The 17,899-nt window shown below is 44.7% G+C and overlaps 1 protein-coding gene across 1 annotated transcript in view; it reads left to right on the top strand.

The window, feature by feature from the left end:
• The window catches only part of LOC115205719 (proton-coupled amino acid transporter 1-like), a 60,005-nt gene that overhangs the window by 30,757 nt on the left and 11,349 nt on the right, over positions 1–17,899 (top strand). Inside the window, exon 11 of the mRNA XM_029771985.1 lies at positions 4,030–4,199. Within this exon, the coding sequence (XP_029627845.1) occupies positions 4,030–4,199 (170 nt within the window). The remainder of the gene's footprint in view (positions 1–4,029; positions 4,200–17,899) is intronic.

Below are 17,899 nucleotides of genomic sequence, written 5' to 3'. Positions count from 1 at the left end.
CCTGTTCCTCAATGAGCTGACTAATCAGTGGCATTGATTGGATGTTAACTGGATCTAGCCAGGTCAGCAGGTCATGAACCTATAGGAAAGGGTCAGACAATGATGAGCCGTTTGTTAAGCCTCAAACAGACCAGACTTGATAGGAAAATAGCTGCAGCATTCGTTTCTTCAATCACTGGCCATTCATATCAGACTACGTTACTGTCATACAGGGCTTCATTCATATCAGACTACTGTCATACAGGGGTCCATTCATATCAGACTACGTTACTGTCATACAGGGCTTCATTCATATCAGACTACTGTCATACAGGGGTCCATTCATATCAGACTACGTTACTGTCATACAGGGCTTCATTCATATCAGACTACTGTCATATAGGGGTCCATTCATATCAGACTACATTACTGTCATACAGGGCTTCATTCATATCAGACTACGTTACTGTCATACAGGGCTTCATTCATATCAGACTACGTTACTGTCATACAGGGCTTCATTCATATCAGACTACTGTCATACAGGGGTCCATTCATATCAGACTACATTACTGTCATACAGGGCTTCATTCATATCAGACTACTGTCATACAGGGGTCCATTCATATCAGACTACGTTACTGTCATACAGGGCTTCATTCATATCAGACTACTGTCATACAGGGGTCCATTCATATCAGACTACATTACTGTCATACAGGGGTTGATTCATATCAGACTACATTACTGTCATTCAGGGGTTGATTCATATCAGACTACATTACTGTCATGCAGGGGTTGATTCATATCAGACTACATTACTGTCATACAGGGTTACATTCATAACAGACTACGTTACTGTCATACAGGGTTACATTCATATCAGACTACATTACTGTCATACAGGGTTACATTCATAACAGACTACGTTACTGTCATACAGGGTTACATTCATATCAGACTACATTACTGTCATACAGGGGTTGATTCATATCAGACTACGTTACTGTCATACAGGGTTACATTCATATCAGACTACGTTACTGTCATACAGGGTTACATTCATATCAGACTACGTTACTGTCATAAAGGGGTTGATTCATATCAGACTACGTTACTGTCATACAGGGGTTGATTCATATCAGACTACATTACTGTCATACAGGGGTTCATTGATATCAAACTACGTTACTGTCATACAGGGGTTCATTCATATCAGACTACGTTACTGTCATACAGGGGTTCATTCATATCAAACTACGTTACTGTCATACAGGGGTTCATTCATATCAAACTACGTTACTGTCATACAGGGGTTCATTCATATCAAACTACGTTACTGTCATACAGGGGTTCATTCATATCAAACTACGTTACTGTCAAACAGGGGTTCATTCATATCAGACGACATTACTGTCATACAGGTTTTCATTCATATCAAACTACGTTACTGTCATACAGGGGTTCATTCATATCAAACTACGTTACTGTCATACAGGGGTTGATTCATATCAGACTACGTTACTGTCATACAGGGGTTGATTCATATCAGACTACATTACTGTCATACAGGGGTTGATTCATATCAGACTACATTACTGTCATACAGGGGTTGATTCATATCAGACTACATTACTGTCATACAGGGGTTGATTCATATCAGACTACTGTCATACAGGGTTACATTCATATCAGACTACGTTACTGTCATACAGGGGTTGATTCATATCAGACTACGTTACTGTCATACAGGGGTCCATTCATATCAGACTACGTTACTGTCATACAGGGCTTCATTCATATCAGACTACTGTCATACAGGGGTCCATTCATATCAGACTACATTACTGTCATACAGGGCTTCATTCATATCAGACTACTGTCATACAGGGGTCCATTCATATCAGACTACATTATTGTCATACAGGGCTTCATTCATATCAGACTACTGTCATACAGGGGTCCATTCATATCAGACTACGTTACTGTCATACAGGGCTTCATTCATATCAGACTACTGTCATACAGGGGTCCAATCATATCAGACTACGTTACTGTCATACAGGGCTTCATTCATATCAGACTACTGTCATACAGGGGTCCATTCATATCAGACTACATTACTGTCATACAGGGCTTCATTCATATCAGACTACTGTCATACAGGGGTCCATTCATATCAGACTACATTACTGTCATACAGGGCTTCATTCATATCAGACTACGTTACTGTCATACAGGGCTTCATTCATATCAGACTACGTTACTGTCATACAGGGCTTCATTCAAATCAGACTACTGTCATACAGGGGTCCATTCATATCAGACTACATTACTGTCATACAGGGCTTCATTCATATCAGACTACTGTCATACAGGGGTCCATTCATATCAGACTACATTACTGTCATACAGGGCTTCATTCATATCAGACTACGTTACTGTCATACAGGGGTCCATTCATATCAGACTACGTTACTGTCATACAGGGCTTCATTCATATCAGACTACTGTCATACAGGGGTCCATTCATATCAGACTACGTTACTGTCATACAGGGCTTCATTCATATCAGACTACTGTCATACAGGGGTCCATTCATATCAGACTACGTTACTGTCATACAGGGCTTCATTCATATCAGACTACTGTCATACAGGGGTCCATTCATATCAGACTACGTTACTGTCATACAGGGGTTCATTCATATCAGACTACATTACTGTCATACAGGGGTTGATTCATATCAGACTACATTACTGTCATTCAGGGGTTGATTCATATCAGACTACATTACTGTCATTCAGGGGTTGATTCATATCAGACTACATTACTGTCATTCAGGGGTTGATTCATATCAGACTACATTACTGTCATACAGGGTTACATTCATATCAGACTACATTACTGTCATACAGGGTTACATTCATATCAGACTACGTTACTGTCATACAGGGTTACATTCATATCAGACTACATTACTGTCATACAGGGTTACATTCATATCAGACTACGTTACTGTCATACAGGGTTACATTCATATCAGACTACGTTACTGTCATACAGGGTTACATTCATATCAGACTACGTTACTGTCATACAGGGTTACATTCATATCAGACTACGTTACTGTCATACAGGGGTTGATTCATATCAGACTACATTACTGTCATACAGGGGTTCATTGATATCAAACTACGTTACTGTCATACAGGGGTTCATTCATATCAGACTACGTTACTGTCATACAGGGGTTCATTCATATCAAACTACGTTACTGTCATACAGGGGTTCATTCATATCAAACTACGTTACTGTCATACAGGGGTTCATTCATATCAAACTACGTTACTGTCATACAGGGGTTCATTCATATCAAACTACGTTACTGTCATACAGGAGTTCATTCATATCAGACGACATTACTGTCATACAGGGGTTCATTCATATCAGACGACATTACTGTCATACAGGGGTTCATTCATATCAGACGACATTACTGTCATACAGGGGTTCATTCATATCAAACTACGTTACTGTCATACAGGGGTTGATTCATATCAGACTACGTTACTGTCATACAGGGGTTGATTCATATCAGACTACATTACTGTCATACAGGGGTTGATTCAAAAAGGCATAAGATTGTGACTACCGTCTGTTTCTAGATGATATATTATTGTCAAAATGCTGTGCTGTTTGACTATTACTAACTATTACTGATTAGTAATAATTAGTCCTACTCTTTAATTAATGTGATGTCTCCTCAGGAACTTGAAATGCAGTCATCAATTAAACCATGGTGGTTGTATGTGTCTGCCTTTGCTGTGACTTTAACCCCTCTTTCTCTGTCTCTGTCCCTCTCTCTCTCTGTCCCTCTCTCTCTCTGTCCCTCTCTCTCTCTGTCCCTCTCTCTCTCTGTCCCTCTCTCTCTCTGTCCCTCTCTCTCTCTGTCCCTCTCTCTCTCTGTCCCTCTCTGTCCCTCTCTCTCTGTATGTCTGTCTCTCTCTGTCCCTCTCTCTCTCTCTGTGTGTCTCTGTCTCTCTCCAGGATGTATCAGATTGTAAAGCTTCTCTACTGTTTCGGTATCTACATCACCTTTGCCCTTCAGTTCTACGTGCCAGCTGCGATCCTGATTCCTCCGGTGGTGTCCCGCGTCTCAGAGAGATGGGAACTGACGGTTGATCTCCTGATCCGCACTGCGCTCGTCGTCTTCACCTGTGAGTATGACGTCTGTCTTTCTGTCTGGCGCCCCCAGGGCAGTCTACCATCCCCAATGCCTCAGTGTGTAGTATTGCATCTGGCTAGAGTCTGCTCTGAAAACATCACTTCACCTGTGAGTCTGACTGAGGTCTCAAGCACCTAGGCCGGGGGTAGGCAACTAGGCTCAGCCGCAGACCGAATTTAGTTATAATCATTTGTACACTGCAAATTGACCACAATTAAGCCCAGTAAGAGATTGCCGACCCCTGCCTGTTGCCGACCCCTGCCTGTTGCCGACCCCTGCCTGTTGCCGACCCCTGCCTGTTGCCGACCCCTGCCCGGAGGCAGTGGGACATCCCTTGTTATGTCACCAATGTAGTAGACCGGGGTTCAAATTGTATACATTATTGCCTATCTGTCTGTCTGTCTGTCTGAAGCCCCCAGGACAGTGTCTCCCGAAGGTGACGTCGTTCCTATCTGACACGCAGTCCCACAAATGTTTTGTCTGACAAAAGACAATGGCCCCTGGCCACTGGGCCATCCACGCCATCCACGCCTGAGTTCAAATAGATTCTGTTTTCTTTCAGATAGTTTAGCTGTGCTTGATTGAGATTGTCTGGTGCAATGTAATAGTCCCGAAGGTGCAAACCAGACAGATTTTTAAATCCCTGACTGCATTCAGCTCAAGAGAAAAATATGATTTATATCCTCTTTTGCATAAGCCTAGAACATTGCGTTGGTTCCTGATGTGGATAAGCCTAGAACATTACGTTGGTTCCTGATGTAGGAACCAACGCAATGTTCTAGGCTTATCCACATCAGGAACCAGCGTCATGTTCTAGGCTTATCCACATCAGGAACCAACATCATATTCTAGGCTTATCCACATCAGGAACCAACGTCATGTTCTAGGCTTATCCACATCTGTGCTGATAGTCAGGAATGTGAGGAATATGACTCAGGTCTGGGGAGAAACAGGGAAGTGAGGAATATGACGGGTCTGGGGAGAAACAGGGAAGTGAGGAATATGACTCAGGTCTGAGGAGAAACAGGGAAGTGAGGAATATGACTCAGGTCTGAGGAACATGCGGTTCAGTAGAATGTCATTCAGCTGACACTCAGGTGTGTGGGTGTGGTTCAGTAGAATGTGTCATTCAGCTGACACTCAGGTGTGAGGTGTGTGGGTGTGGTTCAGTAGAATGTGTCATTCAGCTGACACTCAGGTGAGGTGTGTGGGTGTGGTTCAGTAGAATGTGTCATTCAGCTGACACTCAGGTGTGAGGTGTGTGGGTGTGGTTCAGTAGAATGTGTCATTCAGCTGACACTCAGGTGTGAGGTGTGGGTGTGGTTCAGTATAATGTGTCATTCAGCTGACACTCAGGTGTGAGGTGTGTGGGTGTGGTTCAGTAGAATGTGTCATTCAGCTGACACTCAGGTGTGAGGTGTGTGGGTGTGGTTCAGTAGAATGTGTCATTCAGCTGACACTCAGGTGAGGTGTGTGGGTGTGGTTCAGTAGAATGTGTCATTCAGCTGACACTCAGGTGTGAGGTGTGTGGGTGTGGTTCAGTAGAATGTGTCATTCAGCTGACACTCAGGTGAGGTGTGTGGGTGTGGTTCAGTAGAATGTATCATTCAGCTGACACTCAGGTGTGAGGTGTGTGGGTGTGGTTCAGTAGAATGTGTCATTCAGCTGACACTCAGGTGTGTGGGTGTGGTTCAGTAGAATGTGTCATTCAGCTGACACTCATGTGTGAGGTGTGTGGGTGTGGTTCAGTAGAATGTGTCATTCAGCTGACACTCAGGTGTGAGGTGTGTGGGTGTGGTTCAGTAGAATGTGTCATTCAGCTGACACTCAGGTGAGGTGTGTGCGTGTGGTTCAGTAGAATGTGTCATTCAGCTGACACTCAGGTGAGGTGTGTGGGTGTGGTTCAGTAGAATGTGTTATCACCAGCTTGGAGCAACCATTAGCCCATCCATATTGAACACAATAAATCACTTGTCGTAGTGCATACTTTCTGACTCTGTCTCTCTTTGTGTCTCTCTCTGTCTGCCTCTCTGTGTTTGTCGCTTTGTCTCTCTCTGTCTGTCTCTGTGTGTCTCTCTCTCTCTGTGTCTCTCTCTGTGTCTCTCTCTCTCTGTCTCTCTCGCTCTCTGCGTGTCTCTGTGTGTGTGTGTCTCTCTTTGTGTGTGTCTTTCTCTCACTCTCTCTCCCTCTCTCTCTGTGTATGTGTGTGTGTGTGTCTTTCTCTGTGTGTGTGCGTGTGTCTCACTCTTGCTCTGTCTCTCTCTCTCGCCTTCTTTCTCTGTGTGAAGTGTGTGTCTCTCTCTCTTTCTCTCTCTGTGTGTCTCTCTCAATTCAAGGGGCTTTATTGGCATGGGAAACATATGTTAACATTGCCAAAGCAAGTGAGGTAGATAATATACAAAAGTGAAATAAACAATAAAAATTAACAGTAAATATTACACTCACAGAAGTTCCAAAAGCATAAAGACATTGCAAATGTCATATTATGTATATATACAGTGTTGTAACGATGTGCAAATGGTTAAAGTACAAAAGGGAAAATAAATAAGCATAAATATGGGTTTTATTTACAATGGTGTTTCTTCTTCACTTGACCTTTTCTCATGGCAACAGGTCACACATCTTGCTGCTGTGATGGTGCACTTTGGTATTTCACCCAGTAGATATGGGAGTTTATCAAAATCAGGTTTGTTTTTGAATTCTTTGAGGATCTGTGTAATCTGAGGGAAATATGTGTCTCTAATATGGTCATACATTTGGCAGGAGGTTAGGAAGTGCAGCTTAGTTTCCACCTCATTTTGTGGGCAGTGTGCACATAGCCTGTCTTCTCTTGAGAGCCAGGTCTGCCTACGGCGGCCTTTCTCAATAGCAAGGCTATGCTCACTGAGTCTGTACATAGTCAAAGCTTTCCTTAATTTTGGGTCAGTCGCAGTGGTCAGGCATTTTGCCGCTGTGTACTCTCTGGGGCTCTGTGGGGTCTGTTTGTGAACAGAGCCCCAGGACCAGCTTGCTTAGGGGACTCTTCTCCAGGTTCATCTCTCTGTAGGTGATGACTTTGTTATGGAAGGTTTGGGAATCGCTTCCTTTTAGGTGGTTGTAGAATTGAACGGCTCTTTTCTGGATTTTGATAATTAGCGGGTATCGGCCTAATTCTGCTCTGCGTGCATTATTTGGTGTTCTACGTTGTACACGGAGGATATTTTTGCAGAATTCTGTATGCAGTCTCTCAATTTGGTGTTTGTCCCATTTTGTGAATTCTTGGTGAGCGGACCCCAGACCTCACAACCATAAAGGACAATGGGTTCTATAACTGATTCAAGTATTTTTACCAGATCCTAATTGGTATGTTACATTTTATGTTCCTTTTGATGGCGTAGAATGCCCTTCTTGGAACGAATTGCAAAAATCGCTGAAGCTGTAGACTTCTATTTCCCTCACTAACTTTAAACATCAGCTATCTGAGCAGCTAACCGATCGCTGCAGCTGTACATAGCCCATCTGTAAATAGCCCACCCAATCTACCTACCTCATCCCCATATTGTTTTTATTTACTTTGCTGCTCTTTTGCACACCAGTATTTCTACTTACACACCATCATCTGCTCATCTATCACTCCAGTGTTAATTTGCTAAACTGTAATTACTTTGCTACTATGGCCTATTTATTGCCTTACCTCCTCATGCCATTTGCACACACTGTATATAGACTTTCTTTTTATCTTTTGTGTTATTGACCGTACGCTTGTTTATTCCATGTGTAACTATGTGTTGTTGTACGTGTCGAACTGCTTTGCTTTATCTTGGCCAGATCGTAGTTGTAAATGAGAACTTGTTCTCAACTAGCCTACCTGCTTAAATAAAGGTGAAATATTTTTTTAAAACATTTTTGCCTCTCAGATTCTTCACAGCTTTGTGGAAGTTACCTGTGGCGCTGATGTTTAGGCCGAGGTATGTATAGTTTTTTGTGCTCTAGGGCAACGGTGTCTAGATGGAATTTGTATTTGTGGTCCTGGCGACTGGACCTATTTTGTAACACCATTATTTTGGTCTTACTGAGATTTACTGTCAGGGCCCAGGTCTGTCAGAATCTGTGCAGAAGATCTAGGTGCTGCTGTAGGCCTTCCTTGGTTGGTGACAGAAGCACCAGATCATCAGCAGACAGTAGACATTTGACTTCAGATTCTAGTAAGATGAGGCCGGGTGCTGCAGACTGTTCTAGTGCCCTCGCCAATTCATTGATATATATATATATATGTCTCACCCCACGGCCCTGTGGGAAGAAATGTGTTTTTTTCCTATTTTAACCTCACACTTGTTGTTTGTGTACATGGATTTTATAATGTCGTATGTTTTTCCCCCAACACCACTTTTAATCAAATTGTATTGCAGACCCTCATGCCAAATTGAGTCGAAAGCTTTTTTGAAATCAACAAAGCATGAGAAGACTTTGCCTTTGTTTGGTTTGTTTATTTGCCAATTAGGGTGTGCAGTGTGAATACGTGGTCTGTTGTACGGTAATTTGGTAAAAAGACAATTTGACATTTGCTCAGTACATTGTTTTCACTGAGGAAATGTAAGAGTCTGCTGTTAATGATAATGCAGAGGATTTTCCCAAGGTTGCTGTTGACGCATATCCCACAGTAGTTATTGGGGTTGAATTTGTCTCTCTCTCTGTGTGTCTCTCTCGCTCTCTCTCTGAATTTTCAATTCAATTTGCTTTATTGGCATGACATAACAAGTACATATTGCCAAGGCTTGCTTTGGATATTTACAATAATAAGATAATAATCAAAATTATCAACGGGACAACAGTAACAACAATAACCAAGGGTCAAATAGCCATACATTGAACAATAACAATAAGCATACAGTAGAGGACATGTGCAGGTTGATTGGTCTGTCAGACACTGTCCCTCATTATGACGGCAGGCAGCAATGTAGTGTGCTGCCAACCCACAGCTCTCTGCGTCCTCCCCCAACATATCAGGTAGCCTACTCTCATCAGAGAGGTCTCTCTCTCTCGCTCTCTGTGTCTCTCTCTCTCTCGCTCTCTGTGTCTCTCTCTCTCTCGCTCTCTGTGTCTCTCTCTCTCTCGCTCTCTGTGTCTCTCTCTCTCGCTCTCTGTGTCTCTCTCTCTCTCGCTCTCTGTGTCTCTCTCTCGCTCTCTGTGTCTCTCTCGCTCTCTGTGTCTCTCTCGCTCTCTGTGTCTCTCTCGCTCTCTGTGTCTCTCTCTCTCTCGCTCTCTGTGTCTCTCTCTCTCTCGCTCTCTGTGTCTCTCTCTCTCTCGCTCTCTGTGTCTCTCTCTCTCTCGCTCTCTGTGTCTCTCTCTCTCTCGCTCTCTGTGTCTCTCTCTCTCTCGCTCTCTGTGTCTCTCTCTCTCTCGCTCTCTGTGTCTCTGTGTCTCTCTCTCGCTCTCTGTGTCTCTGTGTCTCTCTCTCGCTCTCTGTGTCTCTGTGTCTCTCTCTCGCTCTCTGTGTCTCTCTCTCGCTCTCTCGCTCTCTGTGTCTCTGTCTCTCGCTCTCTGTGTCTCTCTCTCTCGCTCTCTGTGTCTCGCTCTCTGTCTCTCTCTCTCGCTCTCTGTGTCTCTGTGTCTCTCTCTCGCTCTCTGTGTGTGTCTCTCTCTCTCGCTCTCTGTGTCTCTCGCTCTCTGTGTCTCTCGCTCTCTGTGTCTCTCGCTCTCTGTGTGTCTCTCTCTCTCTCTCGCTCTCTGTGTCTTTCTCGCTCTCTGTGTCTCTCTCGCTCTCTGTGTCTCTCTCTCTCTCGCTCTCTCTCTCTCTCTCGCTCTCTGTGTCTCTCTCGCTCTCTGTCTCTCTCGCTCTCTGTGTGGCTCTCTCGCTCTCTCTGTCTCTCTCTCTCTGCCTTACATTTATCTGTGAAACACTTGAATTGCCGCTGACAATTTGTCTCTCTCTCTCTGTTGCTCTCACTCTTTCTCGGTGGCATCTCTTGTAAAAAAGCCTTGCGTTTCAGATTCCTCTTGTTAATAGCCATGCAATTGGTAGAATAGCAGAAGGTTATGTGAGGTATAGTGGTGGTGAAGGTAGAATAGCAGAAGGTTATGTGAGGTATTGTAACGGACGTCGTATATACTGGACCAAGGCGCAGCGGGTTGAGTCCTCATTAACTTTTATTAGAACACTTAACGAACAAAACAAGAAAACGTACGAACGAACAGTATTGCAGGCTAACACAGCAGTGCAAAAACAACTTCCCACAAAACCCATTACAAAAACACCCCTCTATATAGGACCTTCAATCAGAGGCAACGAAGAACAGCTGCCTCCAATTGAAGGTCAAACCAAAAACCCTAAACATAGAACTAGAAAGACTAGACCAGAACATAGAAATATACTAACATAGAACATAACCAAAAACCCCAGAATACTCTAAACAAACACCCCTCTACATAAACACATAGCCCAACAAACCCCGAAACACTCTAAACAAATACCCCCGGCCACTTCCTGACCAAACTACAATAACAAATAACCCCTTTTACTGGTCAGGACGTGACAGGTATAGTGGTGGTGAAAGTAGAATAGCAGAAGGTTATGTGAGGTAAAGTGAAGGTGTGTAGCCTAGACAATATGTAATTTCTTCCTTTCTTTTGGACACTGACCTCCCAGCTTCTGTTTCTTTGTTCTTAATGAGAGAGTACTTTTTCAAACAGAATTGTAACCATTGCAGCATGGCTCCTAGGAGCTAAGAGGCCACTTGTTGAAATTCAAAAGGCAACTGTTTTTTTGTGTAGAATTTCCCAACTAATATCTGGGGGAATGGTGTAATTAAAAATATTTGGGAATTTGCGTCATTGAAAATATGTCTTCACGCTGATATATATGTTGCTTCTCGTGATGTATGGTTGTCTCTACCTTCTTGCCCTTTGTCTGTTGTCTGTGCCTAACATGTTTGTACCATGTTGTGCTGCTGCCATGTTGTGTTGCTACTATGCTGTGTTGTTATCTCTCTTGTTGTTGTGTGTTTTTGTCCTATATTTTTATTTTTCAATCTCAGCCCCTATCCCAGCAGGAGTCCTTTTCCGTGTTTGGTAGGCCGTCATTGTAAATAAGAATTTGTCCTTATTGACTCGCCTAGTTATATACAAAATAAATAACACTCTGTCTGCATGTAATAATGTTGAGACTGAAAATCAGTTGCTTGATGTGAGATCTGGGATTGATACTTAATCAGCTGACCTACAATCTCTGACTCAGAGTAGTAATCTATAGAACTAGGTGTTTAGTAAAGTGGCCATCATACTAACTTCAGACTCTTAGTCCTTGTGTTGTACGTGGATCAGAGTTCCTCAAACAGTCATCGGTCCCTTCTTAGCATGATGCTTTGAAATATCCTTCATTCTGGCTCAATTCAAAATCATCAAATTACATTTTTCACATTGCGCTGAATACAACAGGTTAACCTTACCGCTTAATGCTTACTTACAAGCCCTTAACTCTATTTCTTGAACTGCATTGTTGGTTAAGAAAATATTTACAAAATAAAGTAAAGTAAAACATTTTTGTAAAAAGTTATACAATAAAATTACATAACAGTAACGAGGCTATATGCAGTGGGTACCGATACTGAGTCAATGTGCGGGGTTACAGGTTAGTTGAGATAATTTGTACCTGTAGGTAGAGGTAAAGTAACTATGCATAGATAATAAACAGAGAGTAGCAGCAGTGTAAAAACAAAAGGGGTGTGGGGGGTCAATGTAAATAGTCCGGTGGCCATTTGATTAATTGTTCAGCAGCCTTATGGCTTGGGGGTAGAAGCTGTTAAGGAACCTTTTGGACCTAGACTTGGCGTTCCGGTACTGCTTGCCGTGCGGTAGCAGAGAGAACAGTCTATGACTTGGGTGACTGGAGTCTTTGACATTTTTTGGGCCTTCCTCTTGACACCGCCTAGTATATAGGTCCTGGATGGCAGGAAGCTTGGCCCCACACTACCCTCTGTAGCGTCTTATGGTCGGATGCCAGGCAGTTGCCATAACAGGCGGTAATGCAATTGGTCAGGATGCTCTCGATGGTGCAGCTGTAGACCATTTTGATGATCTGGGGACCCATGCCAAATATTTTGTCTCCTGAGGGGGAAAAATATGTTGTTGTGCCCTCTTCACGACTGTCTTGGTGTGTTTGGACCATGATAGTTTGTTGGTGATGTGGACAGCAAGAATTTAGAACTCTCGACCCGCTCCACTTCAGCCCTGTCGATGTTAATGGGGGCCTGTTTGGCCCTCCTTTTTCTATAGTCCACGATAATCTCCTTTGTTTTACTCATATTGAGGGAGAGGTTGTTGTCTCTAACCTCCTCCCTAAGGCTGTCCCATCGTTGTCGGTGATCAGGCCTACCACTTGTGTTGTCAGCAAATGTAATGATGGTGTTGGAGTCGTGCTTGGTCACGTAGTCGTGGGTGAACAGGGAGTACAGGAAGGGACTAAGCACACACCCCTGAGGGGCCACCGTTTTGAGGATCAGCGTGGCGGATGTGTTGTTGCCTACCCTTATCACCTGGGGCCGGCCCGTCAGGAAGTCCAGGATCCAGTTGCAGAGGGAGGTGTTTAGTCCCAGGGTCCTTAGCTTTGTGATGAGCTTTGTGGCACTATGGTGTTGAACGCTGAGCTGTAGTCAATGAACAGCATTCTCACATAGGTGTTCCTTTTGTCCAGGTGGGAAAGGGCAGTGTGGAGTGTGATTGAGATTGCTAAGGATCTGTTGGGGCGGTATGCGAATTTGAGTGGGTCTGGGAGGATGGTGTTGATGTGAGCCATGAGCAGCCTTTCAATGTATTTCTTGGATATAGATGTGAGTACTACGGTGCAATAGTCATTTAGGCAGGTTACCTTGGCTTTCCTGGGCACAGGGACTATGGTGGTCTGCTGGAAACATGTAAGTATTACAGACTCGGTCAAGGAGAGAAAATGTCAGTGAAGGCACTTGCCAGTTGGTCCGTGCATGCTCTGAGTACACGCCCTGGCCACACGGCCTTTTGAATGTTGACCTGTTTAAAGGTCTTGCTCACATCGGCTACGGAGAGCATGATCACACAGTCGTCCGCAGCAGCTGGTGCTCTCATGCATGCTTCAGTGTTGCTTGCCTTTCAGCAAGCGTCAAGGGCATTTAGCTCGTCTGGTAGGCTCGCGTCACTGGTCAGCTTGCGGCTCGGTTTCCCTTTGTAGAATGTTCTGCTGACAATAACTACAATTTACAAGCTCAACATTTAAATAACCTTTACAACATTGTATAGCTTGAAGAGCCACCACATCAGTTCTTCCTTTTAAGATTAGGGGACGTCAAACTCCAGACTAGGCTACTTGATCATTTTGAGTTAGTATTCTGAATGGGATAGTTTAAACCTCACCACCATAGTCTAACCTCATTTATGCATAGTATACATCCAACCCCCATGTTTGAGGCAGAATTAGCTACCTAACTCTAAACCTGTGGACGTGATATAGAACACACTGTGATGTCTTGAAGTTTGAAGAGGCAGCAGATTTTTTTTAAATTTCCATTTTGAAATCCCTGAAGAATTGCTCAGTTTGTTTGAAGAGCTGTAACAGTTTGATTCAACTAACTCATCATGTATCAGATCATTCCATTCCTCTGTCTTTCCATACCCCTAAAAAACTCTGTCCTCTCTCTTTACATACCCCTGAAACACCCTGTCCCCTCTCTCTTTACATACCCCTGAAACACCCTGTCCTCTCTCTCTTTACATACCCCTGAAACACCCTGTCCTCTCTGTCTTTACATACCCCTGAAACACCCTGTCCTCTCTGTCTTTACATACCCCTGAAACACCCTGTCCTCTCTCTCTTTACATACCCCTGAAACACCCTGTCCTCTCTCTCTTTACATACCCCTGAAACACCCTGTCCTCTCTGTCTTTACATACCCCTGAAACACCCTGTCCTCTCTGTCTTTACATACCCCTGAAACACCCTGTCCTCTCTCTCTTTACCTACCCCTGAAACACCCTGTCCTCTCTCTCTTTACATACCCCTGAAACACTCTGTCCTCTCTCTCTTTACATACCCCTGAAACACCCTGTCCTCTCTCTCTTTACATACCCCTGAAACACTCTGTCCTCTCTCTCTTTACATACCCCTGAAACACCCTGTCCTCTCTGTCTTTACATACCCCTGAAACACCCTGTCCCCTCTCTCTTTACATACCCCTGAAACACTCTGTCCTCTCTCTTTACATACCCCTGAAACACCCTGTCCTCTCTCTCTTTACATACCCCTGAAACACCCTGTCCTCTCTCTCTTTACATACACCCTAAACCACCCTGTCCCCTCTCTCTTTACATACCCCTGAAACACCCTGTCCTCTCTCTCTTTACATACCCCTGAAACACCCTGTCCTCTCTCTCTTTACATACCCCTGAAACACCCTGTCCTCTCTCTCTTTACATACCCCTGAAACACCCTGTCCTCTCTCTCTTTACATACCCCTGAAACACTCTGTCCTCTCTCTCTTTACATACCCCTGAAACACCCTGTCCTCTCTCTCTTTACATACCCCTGAAAACACTCTGTCCTCTCTCTCTTTACATACCCCTGAAACACCCTGTCCTCTCTGTCTTTACATACCCCTGAAACACCCTGTCCCCTCTCTCTTTACATACCCCTGAAACACCCTGTCCCTCTCTCTCTTTACATACCCCTGAAACACCCTGTCCTCTCTCTCTTTACATACCCCTGAAACACTCTGTCCTCTCTCTCTTTACATACCCCTGAAACACCCTGTCCTCTCTCTCTTTACATACCCCTGAAACACCCTGTCCTCTCTCTCTTTACATACCCCTGAAACACCCTGTCCCCTCTCTCTTTACATACCCCTGAAACACCCTGTCCCCTCTCTCTTTACATACCCCTGAAACACCCTGTCCTCTCTCTTTACATACCCCTGAAACACCCTGTCCTCTCTCTCTTTACATACCCCTGAAACACCCTGTCCTCTCTCTCTTTACATACCCCTGAAACACCCTGTCCCCTCTTTCTTTACATACCCCTGAAACACCCTGTCCTCTCTCTCTTTACATACCCTGAAACACCCTGTCCTCTCTCTCTTACATACCCCTGAAACACCCTGTCCTCTCTCTCTTTACATACCCCTGAAACACCCTGTCCTCTCTCTCTTTACATACCCCTGAAACACTCTGTCCTCTCTCTCTTTACATACCCCTGAAACACCCTGTCCTCTCTCTCTTTACATACCCCTGAAACACTCTGTCCTCTCTCTCTTTACATACCCCTGAAACACCCTGTCCTCTCTGTCTTTACATACCCCTGAAACACCCTGTCCCCTCTCTCTTTACATACCCCTGAAACACCCTGTCCTCTCTCTCTTTACATACCCCTGAAACACCCTGTCCTCTCTCTCTTTACATACCCCTGAAACACACTCTGTCCTCTCTCTCTTTACATACCCCTGAAACACCCTGTCCTCTCTCTCTTTACATACCCCTGAAACACCCTGTCCTCTCTCTCTTTACATACCCCTGAAACACCCTGTCCCCTCTCTCTTTACATACCCCTGAAACACCCTGTCCCCTCTCTCTTTACATACCCCTGAAACACCCTGTCCTCTCTCTCTTTACATACCCCTGAAACACCCTGTCCTCTCTCTCTTTACATACCCCTGAAACACCCTGTCCTCTCTCTCTTTACATACCCCTGAAACACCCTGTCCTCTCTCTCTTTACATACCCCTGAAACACCCTGTCCTCTCTCTCTTTACATACCCCTGAAACACCCTGTCCTCTCTCTCTTTACATACCCCTGAAACACCCTGTCCTCTCTCTCTTTACATACCCCTGAAACACCCTGTCCTCTCTCTCTTTACATACCCCTGAAACACCCTGTCCTCTCTCTCTTTACATACCCCCTGAAACACCCTGTCCCTCTCTCTTTACATACCCCTGAAAACCTGTCCCCTCTCTCTTTACATACCCCTGAAACACCCTGTCCTCTCTCTCTTTACATACCCCTGAAACACCCTGTCCTCTCTCTCTTTACATACCCCTGAAACACCCTGTCCTCTCTCTCTTTACATACCCCTGAAACACCCTGTCCTCTCTCTCTTTACATACCCTGAAACACCCTGTCCTCTCTCTCTTTACATACCCCTGAAACACCCTGTCCCTCTCTCTCTTTACCTACCCCTGAAACACCCTGTCCTCTCTCTCTTTACATACCCCTGAAACACCCTGTCCTCTCTCTCTTTACATACCCCTGAAACACCCTGTCCTCTCTCTCTTTACATACCCCTGAAACACCCTGTCCTCTCTCTCTTTACATACCCCTGAACACCCTGTCCTCTCTCGCTTTACATACCCCTGAAACACCCTGTCCTCTCTCTCTTTACATACCCCTGAAACACCCTGTCCTCTCTCTCTTTACATACCCCTGAAACACCCTGTCCTCTCTCTCTTTACATACCCTGAAACACCTGTCCTCTCTGGCTTACATACCCCTGAAACACCCTGTCCTCTCTTCTTTACATACCCCTGAAACACCCTGTCCTCTCTCTCTTTACATACCCCTGAAACACCCTGTCCTCTCACCTTTACATACCCCTGAAACACCCTGTCCTCTCTCTCTTTACATACCCCTGAAACACCCTGTCCTCTCTCTCTTTACATACCCCTGAAACACCCTGTCCTCTCTCTCTTTACATACCCCTGAAAACACCCTGTCCTCTCTCTCTTTACATACCCTGAAAACACCCTGTCCTCTCTCTCTTTACATACCCCTGAAACACCCTGTCCTCTCTCTCTTTACATACCCCTGAAACACCCTGTCCTCTCTCTCTTTACATACCCCTGAAACACCCTGTCCTCTCTCTCTTTACATACCCCTGAAACACCCTGTCCTCTCTCTCTTTACATACCCCTGAACACCCTGTCCTCTCTCTCTTTACATACCCTGAAACACCCTGTCCTCTCTCTCTTTACATACCCCTGAAACACCCTGTCCTCTCTCTCTTTACATACCCCTGAAACACCCTGTCCTCTCTCTCTTTACATACCCCCTGAAACACCCTGTCTCTCTCTCTTTACTACCCTGAAACACCCTGTCCTCTCTCTCTTTACATACCCCTGAAACACCCTGTCCTCTCTCTCTTTACATACCCCTGAAACACCCTGTCCTCTCTGTCTTTACATACCCCTGAAACACCCTGTCCTCTCTCTCTTTACATACCCCTGAAACACCCTGTCTCTCTTCTTTACATACCCCTGAAACACCCTGTCCTCTCTCTCTTTACATACCCCTGAAACACCCTGTCCTCTCTCTCTTTACATACCCCTGAAACACCCTGTCCTCTCTCTCTTTACATACCCCTGAAACACCCTGTCCTCTCTGTCTTTACATACCCCTGAAACACCCTGTCCTCTCTCTCTTTACATACCCCTGAAAACCCTGTCCTCTCTCTCTTTACATACCCCTGAAACACCCTGTCCTCTCTCTCTTTACATACCCTGAAAACCACCCTGTCCTCTCTCTCTTTACATACCCCTGAACACCCTGTCCTCTCTCTCTTTACATACCCCTGAAACACCCTGTCCTCTCTCTCTTTACATACCCCTGAAACACCCTGTCCTCTCTCTCTTTACATACCCCTGAAACCACCCTGTCCTCTCTCTCTTTACATACCCCTGAAACACCCTGTCCTCTCTCTCTTT

This window comes from Salmo trutta, chromosome 13, assembly GCF_901001165.1.
Source record: "Salmo trutta chromosome 13, fSalTru1.1, whole genome shotgun sequence".
NCBI lineage: Eukaryota > Metazoa > Chordata > Actinopteri > Salmoniformes > Salmonidae > Salmo > Salmo trutta.
The sequence above is the reverse complement of the archived record's forward strand: the minus strand, read 5'-3'. Positions and strand labels throughout refer to the sequence as shown.